The sequence below is a fragment of the Centropristis striata genome, chromosome 3 (genome assembly GCF_030273125.1).
Source record: "Centropristis striata isolate RG_2023a ecotype Rhode Island chromosome 3, C.striata_1.0, whole genome shotgun sequence".
Lineage (NCBI taxonomy): Eukaryota > Metazoa > Chordata > Actinopteri > Perciformes > Serranidae > Centropristis > Centropristis striata.
Window position 1 is genome coordinate 34896592 of NC_081519.1, and position 11661 is coordinate 34908252.

Sequence of the window (11661 nt, forward strand, 5' to 3'; positions counted from 1 at the left end):
TAGCCTTTTTTTTCTCTCAAAGTATATTCTTTTGTCTCTTATCACTTTGAATTGTCTGTCACCTAAGTACTGAGGTCAACTAGTAGTGTTTGAGGAGGTCTGAGTCTAATCTGCACGGCACATGGCACTTCAGACACACACACACACACACACACACACACACACACACACACACACAAAGTAAACACGACTGCCCTATAAATACAAATTGCAGTCAATGAAGCTGGAATTCCTTTGCACTCACTCACTGAGTCACTTGCCCTCACTTCTTCTCACTTTGTACACACCCCCAACAGGTGCATTTACTGGAAGCCAGGTTTGCAGTTGTGCTTTAGGCTGTGACTTTCACTGAATAGTGTAATTTTAGCATAGAGTCCTCAGAGGGTGCAGGGCCTGAAGGCTGGGGACTCCGCGTCTCTCACTTGGGGGGAAAGAGATTGAAAGGTTCCCACCGCCTGCTGCACCTCTGTCCTCAGGTAGCGCCTGGACGTCCCTTCTCAGCTGAGCGGTCGGTAACAGGGGACAAGAGGCCAGCTGCCATCCTGCAACAGAACCAGAGCTGCACTGCATCTGTTCTCATCCAGACACGTCTCTGCCTCTGACCATCAGAGCATCTTCGCCTGGGTAAGAGGATGCTGCCTTAAAGTAATGTCGTGAATATGTGATATGAGTCTAAACAACTACAGGTTCTATTTTCTTTTTCACAGCAATACCTTTAAATGTTAAAGAAGCCTTTATGTGACAAGTTAGTCATGAAATCTTACTGTATTTTCTACTTTTGAGAGGTACAAGCTGCTGTGAATATTTCTGTCTCTGATGTTGACATCATCATCGACTTTTAGAGAACAGAAAGAGCATCTTATCCAGAGAATTTTTGACATTCATTATGATTACTCATTAACTTTTGTTCAGGCTTAAACCGTTGGCAATCAGTTATAAAATGTATAAATAACCCGAGCTTTGAATAGTTGTTTCAAAAAGTTTCAAAAGTTTCAAAAAAGTTAGGAACTCTACTGCCCGAATTGTGGATTATTTTCTTTGGCCTCACAAGACAGGATTAAAAGCAACATAATATAATCTCTCTGTATCTTTGACACACCCACCTGTTTTTCTTGTTTCAGTATACTTATAACTGCTTATTAGCTTTCATTCAGTAAGATTAAAATATATAAAAAGGTGTCTGAACGGTTTGATGGCAGTTTGATGCCCCAAACCACAACGATTATCTGACATATTCAAAATCATAAATGTATCAGTGCTGTCAGGATACGATTTAATTAAAACTGCAAGAGATGAAACTGCGACAAGAGTGAATTGAACAGAAATAAAAGAACTGGAATTTCTGCTCTTTTATCTTTATTTACCCTTTCATTCAGAACTATCATGTTGAGCTTATCTACATCTTTACATCATGTGGTGTGTGTTCATTTAAAAGACAGATTTGTGATAGAGACTGAGTTTAGTGCTTGTGGATGAGAGACTGGTGATCATTTAAATAACTTTTTGATTTTTTGTACTCCGTGCAGTTCTCTCCTGGCAGCCAACAAAAGCTCCATAAGTTCTCTAATATTTTTCACTATTTGCATCCGCATGATTAGAAAATATCGTCTATTCTCGGGCCAGGTGAAAACCTGTTGTGCTGGACCACCACCTAGGGCCACGTTAGCCATGCACGTCAACCATAAATCAAGCATATATCACCTATGTAACAGCATTCAGTAGTTACGTTTGGAAGTATCTATTCTCACACACAACACAATCCCTTGTCTTTTTTCCTAACCATAACCAATACGTTTTGTTGCCTAAACCTTACCAAGTAATTTTGTTGCAAACATGAACCACATATTTAAAACAGCAACTGTTTCACAACGTTAAATTTTTTCAAACTTCCATCTCCAAGATAGAAAATCTGCCAAAGAAACATGTCGTAGTATTCTGACTTGGGGTTACTATTAGCCCGTGAAGACCAGACATGAAGTAATACATTTAAGTCATCTACACTGTCAAACTGCAGTCAGCTAGAAAAACATTTTAAATTTTAAATTGCTTTCTCTAAAGCAGCTGATGATTATTTCACCTCTTCCATCTAACTTTTAGAACTTCTGTTAAAAACATGCTCTTTCTGATACTCTGAAAACCAGTAGCATAAATCCAGCTGCAGCAGCCTGAGGCCTCATACACAGAGAGAGTCTCCATATCTTCACTATCTCTTCAATAAAAACAGGTGACAGGGTTATTTCTCCATCTGTCCATGCTACACCTCCAAATCTTCAGATCCAATCTCAAAATATGAAGTTTATCATCTACATTACTAAGTGTAAATACAGCCCTCGGTCAAAATTAATTTGGACCCACAGCCCAGCTTCTTTTTTTTGAGGATACTGGCCTAAAGCCAGTGCACCTGACTTAACAGTTCACCTGTTGGCAGTTAATACAACAAACTGTTAATACAACAAATGTAATGAAAGACAGGGAGATTTGATGGTCAGTAAACTGCAAATATTGTCAATAGCAGTAAAATTAAAAGCCAAACACAGAAAATGTGCATTGTTTACAATTCATAAAACAACTTTGATACTGTCCACCTAAAAATAGACACCTAAGCCTAATTTATAATGTGAACAGAGCACCTGCACATGTCACTGCTGCCATAAATAAAAGGGTCTAAGGCAGCAATACACACATCCAAAAGACTTCCTGCAGCCTGCACAATTTCTTCCCAGCAATGGTCATATTGCAAAAGTCTTTTTTCCTTGTTCTCTGTAACAATGACTTCCTTAGTTGTTCCCAGTTTCCCATGAGAAACAATAACAAGGAGAGAAAAAAATCTCCCTTTAACGCTCACATGGCAAACAGTCACGCCTGGCTGTACACACTCCTTTAACTCCAGACTCAAACAACACAGACCTTCTTTTTTTTTTCTGTGAGCAGCCGAGCAGCCGATGGACATTTTGATCACTATTAGACAGATGATCTCAGATCTCACACATGACCTTTTCTTTTTCACCCAGGTTGAACTCACTTTTGAAAGAGCTCACTTTCGCTTGTTTTAATCCATACTCATTAACTTCAATATAAACACTTAAGCCAACTTCTGTCACAAAACTTTTTCAGCACCAGTGATGAATGGCCTTAACAGGTTTATTTCAAGCTAGATCTGTTGAATTCATGCACAACCTTTAACTCTTAACTCACTTTTAACAGTTTTCCCCTCTTACATTACAAGTTGAAGGGGGGTAGTTATCGCTGGGAACACTTTTTAAAGGCATAATTTGTTAAAAATGTTATGAAAAATATTTTGCACTAAGTAATTTTTATTTGTGCAATAAATAAATTGTAAGTAATAAGTAATATATGTAAATTGTGTAAGCAACAAACGTGCATTGTCCACATAAATGTACATAAATACACCCGCCCTACCATAATGACCCAAAAACGCGCATGCATCAATCAGTTGCAGCAGTGTACATGATATTTATTCATGATTTTTCTTGTGCGATTATTGTGTGTTTTATGCAATATTTTCATACTCTGTAGAAGCCTACACTGTCCTTTGGTGCACCATTATGCATATTTTTCTTGATTATCTACTCTGACTTCAGGCCGTTCGCCCAATTCCGATACCTAAAGTCACATCTGACACTGTTGATAGTTAAATGTCGTCACTACTGGACACAAACAGATTTTAAAAAACTATATATACTATACATAACTTTTTTCAGTTTTTTCACACAACAAGCCTGTCTCCCAAAAATTACATTCCAGTACAACTAAACTGCATTGTGAATTTAATTTCAAGGGTAATGTTTTCTCCTGGATTACAGCAGCAGTTTTAGAAATGTGTTGTTGTTGTGATTTGAAAGAAAAACTGCAATTTAAACATGAGGCCAATTTGTTAGGTTTAGGCATCAAAACTACTTGATTATGTTTAGCAAAAGGCCATGCTTTGAGTTTGTTACATAGATGAGTCAATGTTGACATTTGGCTTCACACCAGATGCAAACCTCGGTCTCCTGGGTGAAAGTCCTGTGTTTCTTTGACCCATCTTTGATCCAACTACCTCTATGTGCAGACTAGCATGGGCATTGGTTAAAAATGTTTTTGTTATAGGTCAAGAACAAATGTAATCAAGAGAAACATAAATTCCCCCTTAAAACTTAATCAACAATGCAGTTTAGTTGCATGAGAACTTCAATTTTTGGAGACTGGGCTGCACAAAAGTAACTCAGTTTCAATTGTATAAAATCCAAGGTGATGATACAAACCACACCTCATACAATCACCCTCTTTATGTTAAAGGAGACCAAGCATGTGGAAGAAATATAGTTCCCAGGGTGACGCCTGCATGGAGGGAGTCCTTTTCCGGCAGTGTCAAAGGCTGACTTTGCTGAGTAAATGGAGCAAGCTCTAATGCTCCTGAAATGAATATCAGCGTCTTGACCAAACTCATTTAGAGATCAGTCAGGGTCTTAATCCCTCTCCACAGGGGAGTGTGTTTGTGTCTTTTTCTTGTGCCCCCTCTTCCTTTTGGAAGAAGGTAATATGGCTAAATTTGCTTTGCTAATGGGCTTAGCGCAAGCTGTTACCGAGCAGAGTTGACACGGAGCAGCCCGGCTGGGATGCCAGTGGCTTTTAATCTGACTCCTGATGGAGTGAAAGGGAGAGTGGGTTATAGTTTACGGGAAGTTTGGAGATAAAAGGAAGACTGAGGAGGAGGTTTTACAGTGGGGGGTTGAGGACCAAAGTCTGGAAGGGTAATCTTTTTTAGGGCGGGGAAGATAACTTCATTCCACTTTGGGGAAGTTTAGTAGAGGAGAAAAGATGTCTTTTCACAAAGTGGTTAGCAGATTTACGATTAATGTGTTGATAAGAAAATAAAAAAAGACTTTGGCTGACTATAATTGGTGGTTCTTTTGCATGATTCTTTGTGGTGAAACTCAGTTTTGCACATCTGCCCAATGTGTAAATCAACTAAACGATTACTCAACAAAATCATAGTCGTGTTTCTTCTCAAGATCAGCCTGAGAAACTTTTGAGATCTGCATCATCAAAGCTTTTTCGTACCTGAATTCAGGCTTCAAACAAGAAGTTTAAATTGCAAAAAACAGGAAGAAGAGGCTCTTAAGTTGAAAAAAATGTATTTATTCCATGTGCAAACTGTGAAAACGTGCAGAAAAAGTTAACATTTCAGCCATGTTTTGCTGATGATGTTGCTATGATCAAAATGTCCATGTGTTTTTGTCAAGTCTTTTACTTTTTTCCCCCTTTTTTGCAGATGGAATACATTTAGTTTTTTTGTATCTGGGCATTTTCTTTTGTGGTTTAATTTTAAACTCTACCATCACAAATGATTTTAGATGATGAGTGTAGTCTTTCAGTCTTCATTTCTTTTGTCTCTGTGGGAGCACTCTTCCATTGTCACATTTTGCTTTTATAAACCTTAGCACAGACTTTTTTCACAATATTTCATGATTTTTTTTCTCATTTCCACTATCTACAAAGGTTATATGCACAAATTGACAATGTCATAGTAGTTAGCATTGTCCCATTCTTCTACATTGGCATGCTTCTGTGCAAAATGACTTTAATGACACCTGAATTAATCTTTAACTCTAATCTCACAAGTGATTTCACACAATGGGGTGACGCCTATCATTCAGCAGATTTTATGAGACTTTTAATTTCTTTTTTGTCTTTGCAAACAAAGGCTCTGGCTCCTTGAACTACCATTGTCTTATTTAACACCAACTTTCTTTTTTTTTTAAACAATTTGTCTACTATGTCTACCTCCTCCACATAGATATTTGTATGCAAAAATATGCAAAATATTGTGCAATATTAGTCCATAAAGGCCAAACATGAAGTAGTTGATGTTTTTCTCATTCACCTGCAGAGTCAAACCTCTGGGCAAACAATTTAATATCACCCGGATTAATTTTAAACTCAGCCCTCACAAATTATTTTAAGTGGTGGGTGTAGCCCATAATTTAGCAATTTTATATGAGTCTTTTAATTCCTTTTCCTCTCGACAAATAAAGCGACGACTCTCCCTGAACATGTGCTCTGTGGGAGCACGCTTCCTTTACGGTGGCGTAGGACACGACTGCTGATAACCTGATGTGCGGCAGCAGTGTGCCTCCCCATATGCCAGCTGTGGCAGGTACACGTTATAGGTGCCATATGTGAGTTCACCCTGAGATTACAACACTTGCGCTCCAGCTGACGACCATAAATGACCACTTATGACGGCAATTTCCTGTTAAGAAGAAGCTGTAGGGCAGCTATCAGTCAAGTTCATAAAACAGGCAGCCCGGTTGCTTTTAGTGGACGCTCTTCGCCTCATTATATAACTTGATTAAAAACTCCAGCTGACAGTGGAGACAGACGGCACCTTGAAAGCCGAGGCAGGCGGCGGAGCTGCTTCAGGTCTCAATACGAGTCACCTACCCCCAACACATCAGCCATTCTGGGCCACTGACCCACAAATAAGAGACTCAGTCAAATCCATTTTGCCCCATGCCTCTCAGCGCTGTGTGTGTTTTAACTCTCTTGAGGGTCATTTCCCCAGTTTCTCTGTCCGACTTCGGGTTCTTAAAGAGCATCGACCAGCAGAGTCACACCTCAGTTTGAAGGGGGATCCTAGCAACAGCTGCTCTGATGGAGTTTATTACTAAACTAAAACAAATGCTGTTTTAGCAGCCATATGATTACAGGAGAGGAACTTTTGGAGAAGGTATTTTCTTTCTTAAATTTTTTAAATCAAAGTCATTCTGAACTGCTGGAATGTTTTATAGTTTGTCAGACTGATTTATCATTTTTAATCTCTTGTCGCCTGCAGATTTTAATGATGTATCTACATTTAAATTGTATTTTACTATCTTTGGAAACACTCATGTTACAGGCAGATCTGTTGATTCTCTCAGATTTCACATTATTTAGAAAAATAGACTACAAAGACCAGAATTAGAGTGATAATTATTGTCATTATAGCCGAATACAATACAAGTTTGTATAGCTTCTCTTGATGTAGTTAAATAAATACAATTATTAAAATCATTGCCAGAAATTGGAAATCAGTGGTAGCAGTGGTAACTTAGTAATGGAAATAAATTTAATAAAAATAGCGATAACTTTTAAAATGATGAGGCTCATGCAAATACAACTTGAAAAAAGAAATTAATGAAATAAACTACTTAAATAAAATAAAATTTAAATATTTAAAAAATATACATAGGGACAAATTATGTTAAATAGATGTTAAATCTTTTTTTAATAAACTGTGCTTTTTTGTTTAATTTGTTGAGACTTTAAAAGGATCATTTAAAACGTTTTCACACCTCTCTTTTCATGTGCAGATAACAGGTTAGAAATTGAACTTTAATGAGTTTTTTTCCTGTCTCTCTTGTCTCCAGCTACCAGTTATGTCAAACCCAGTGGGCAGTTTATCAGAAGACACAGTGTATGGATCCCGGATTGGGATGACAGAGGACCCCAACGCCATCCTGGAGCGAAACCGAGGCTCTGGAGAACCCTGGGACCTCGAGGAGTCCAAACCAAACGTGGAGGCCCTGGAGCGCGGCGTGCCGGGTCTCTACCTGTCCTGCTTCGACATGCTCCTCACTGAAGATGCCACCTGGCTGGTGAAAGTTTCAGAGAACTCTCCGACGCTGGCGGTGCCCATGTCTCGCATGGAGCCGCCCCAGGAGGAACCGGAGCAGTGCCCCGTCATCGACAGCCAGGAGCAGGGACTCTCCCCCGGGCTGGAGGGGCAGGAGGAGGAGCGCTCTCTGGAGCAGGTGCAGAGCATGGTGGTGGGAGAAGTGCTGAAGGACATTGAAACCGCCTGCAAGCTGCTCAACATCACTCCAGGTAAGCTGCCGTCCACCACACCTGCTGCTGCAGTTTGTCATCTTACTGTACGAAGACATATAACTGACAAAGACAGAAATCTTCAAAGTACAAAAGATTTTTCTCAACAAAAACAGTGTCGCCCGTTATTTGCAAGTAAAGGGATATTTACTCAACTTAAGCTACTGGATCTTGCCTCCAAAATCAACACATATTCATGTGGAAAACTGCAGTCAAGATGACAGATCTCTTAAATCATATCCTGACTGACGCACTACCCTGTTTGCCTGCTCCAGGATCTGTCTAATCCTGACCTTTGCATGAGTTCTCCTGGATTGTGACAGTGATGTTTCTTTCCTGCCAGTAGACAGTGTACACAGTCTTAAGGGCGAGGTCTCTCCTGCTCACAAAAAGCAAACAGAGGGAGCATTATGTATTGAAAGGCTTCTGGCTGTCATAAAGCTATGCAATCCCTAAGCATCTGTTCTGCTGATTAGAACTGAAGTGGCATAAAAGTGTGATTACCTTGTGGTTTCAGTAAACGGAGCAGAACAAAATACACTTGACTCAGTATGACTTGGACAAATGACCTCAAAGCAGGTTATTTACTGCAGCCAGTTTTCTCCATGTTTTCCCATCTCTCTCTGTTTCCCTAGACCCCATAGAGTGGAACACAGGGAACGTCCAGAAGTGGCTGCTGTGGACTGAACATCTGTACCGGCTGCCCCACGCAGGAAAGGCCTTCCAGGATCTGACAGGAAAAGATCTGTGTGCCATGAGTGAGGAGGAGTTTCACCAGCGCTCGCCGCAGTGTGGAGACACGCTGCACGCACACCTGGACATATGGAAGTCAGGTGTGTGTCTGTGTGATATTTATATAAGGGAAGAATTGTGATTATTGTAAGTGATGTTACATGAGGCACTGACAGCGACTTCAAAGGCAGCCCCAGGCATGATGCCAATTCAGAAACACATGAATCCGAATCAAAAACAACAGAACAAACAGTACAAATACAGAAACGTGCAATGTCAAAAACAAACTGAAGACAAATGCAACAGAAAAACGGTGCATATTCAGTCAATGCAACATAATTTCTCAGCAGCAAAATGTATTTCAGACAAAAATAATATAACTTTAAGTGTACAATATATTTGCAAGACCAGACTGCATTGAAAAAAACAACAACTTTTACCTCATAGAATACAGGAGTTGCTGGTGTACCGCTGCCTCATTCAGTTAGTTAGTTTAGTGTCATTGTGTGATTTCAAATGGTTAGTTTGGATTCACCAGAGTTACACAATTACACAAACAACTCACCGATTTAAGCAGCATTAGACCAGCAATTTTGTCTTCTGTGAGATAAAATGACTGTTTTTGTCAAAGGAGTCTTGACGAGAGCATTAAGAGCTTCAGTTATCTGCTATAAATGGCTCCTACAGTGGTTTTATTATCCAGTGTTTGACTGTTTGAAACTTTTTAATTTGCATTTTGAGTGTATGTATGTGTAATTTGAGTGGATATTGGATAGGGTCAAGTTTCTTTTTTACAGTCTGTACAATGAAATAGGAAAAGAGAAACAGATACAAGCATTAAATTACTTTCAAATAGACCCTTTTTAATGAAATGTGTGTCTCTTTTCTCTCTCCAGCTGCCTGGATGAAAGAGAGGTGTTCAGTTGGAGACACAAAAACTACCGGTAGGTTTGGTTTACTCACATACCTGCCATTAACAAACAATATTAAACTGTAATGAGTAAAAACTGCTTTGTAAGATGACAAGATTTTGGCTTTCATGCAAATAAAACACCTTCTTAAAGTATCTCCTGGTTAGTTTTAAAGCCTTATTGCAATATTTTGGGCCTCTGGGATCGTATGAGAGTCACTACACTGTGGCTTTAAGTAAAAAATGTGTTTTTTCCTGTTTAGTGTGCGAGGATCTTTGGTCCGAAGCAGACTCGTCTTGTTCGGGCCAGCCCATTCACCTGTGGCAGTTCCTCAGAGAACTCCTGCTTAAACCTCACAGCTACGGACGCTGCATCCGCTGGCTCAATAAAGAAAAAGGTAAGAGGACGTACTCCTGTTTTAATCTAACAACAAAAAAAACAACAAGTAGTTAGTGTTAGTTATTCAGGTGATTAAACACTGAGAAAAACATGATTATGACTATTATATTCCTTTTCTGCTTTCTGAAATCACACTCATGGCTCCTCTAACTTCATTTGAAAATGTCAAAATATTTAAACAGCAAATTAGGAGAGAGAACACTTAAAAAATTACCTTCAGAAAATTTTGACTTCATATCGATTGTAGCACTTTTAACTAGTTGTTCCTAGCCTGCATATAAGTAGCATATTGGCTCTTTCTGGGTTTTCAGGGGGAGATAGCTAATATACATATTCCAATATGAGTCTATGTGTGTGTGTTTGGGCATGTGTTCTTGTACTTCCGACTTAGTGAGGACCAGAACAAGTTTCTAACTAACAGTAGAGGACATTTCAGCCGGCCCTCACTTCTTCAAAAGCCTGTTTAGGGGGTTAAGATCCGGTTTAAAGTTTCAGGTTACAGTTAGGTTTAGGCTAGAGTTAGATTTTATTCATAAGATTTTAATCTTAATGACACAACTGATTAAATAGAAGAAAAAAACAACAAAGAAATATGTCGGTAGAAGACTAACTTGGCTCTTTTTGTGGCTTTTTTAAAATGTAAACATCAACTTAATGTTCATTTTGTCGTAACAAATGCCAAATGTCTTGTGATTCCCACCAGGTATTTTTAAAATCGAGGACTCGGCTCACGTTGCGAGACTGTGGGGACTCCGAAAGAACCGACCCGCTATGAACTATGACAAGCTGAGCCGCTCCATACGTCAATACTACAAGAAGGGCATCATACGCAAGCCGGACGTGTCTCAGAGACTCGTGTACCAGTTTGTTCACCCAGTATGAGGCGGCAGCATCATGGGAGGAAGAGGAAGATTAGGAGATGGAAACTTACAAAACGTAAAAACTATCTCATCATGCACTTGAACACCTGAGCCCGAGACGCAAAGGTGACAGGAAACACGTGCACTGACCAACCCCAATGGTACACACTGAGACGACAGCTAGCAGCTGCTGCGTGAAGGCTTATCTGTGCACGGTCCAGGAGGAAGAGACAGAACAACGCGGTGGCTGTTGAGGCTTTTTTTTCCCCCTGCTGCAGAATAAAACAACCACAGATTTAGAAAAACAAAAAAACTGCCTTTTCATTTGCATGTTCTGCCTGTTTATCTTTCCATAATGTGATTCCCATTACTCTTTACTGCAAACAGTTAGAACTGATTGCTCTTTACAAGCTTCAGGAAAACGCCCCACAGCTACATCTGCTTTGTCTTTCAGTTTCGCTCATCTTGACCACTGCCTCTGTTTGAATTAGAGCCAGTTTTCCTGCCTCAGTTGAACGAGTGGTTGGGATTGTTTTGCTTCTTTTTTGGGTTTGGTCCTGACTGTAAAACACACAATCAGTAAGTCATAAACCATTTTTAATCTCATCTGAAATTGTACAGAGAAGGAACTTTAACAGTTTTGCTGGATCTGGATCCAGCGGTGACTGTTGTGACTGTGTCATGTAATTATTTCTTTGTCAAAGGTGTAACTCAGTGAAGAGTTGTCATGCATTTCATGAATATAGTTTCACTGCTTTATATATTTTGTGCTGTAAACTTTGATTTGTACTGCTGTTCATTGCATTTCATGTTGTGGGTGTTTTACTATTGAAACCCAAAGTGTTAAAAATAAAATAAATATGAAAAACATTATGAAATAAATAGACATA

General features: G+C 39.4%; 1 protein-coding gene across 1 annotated transcript; it reads left to right on the forward strand.

Annotated features, from left to right (window-relative positions):
* Positions 1–546: 546 nt before the first annotated feature.
* On the forward strand, positions 547–11661 carry LOC131968899 (SAM pointed domain-containing Ets transcription factor). The gene is made up of 6 exons (XM_059329951.1): positions 547–624; positions 7413–7869; positions 8505–8702; positions 9498–9545; positions 9775–9909; positions 10615–11661. Exons 2-6 carry the CDS (start codon positions 7422–7424, stop codon positions 10791–10793), a joined length of 1008 nt encoding a protein of 335 aa, XP_059185934.1. The 5' UTR covers positions 547–624; positions 7413–7421; the 3' UTR covers positions 10794–11661.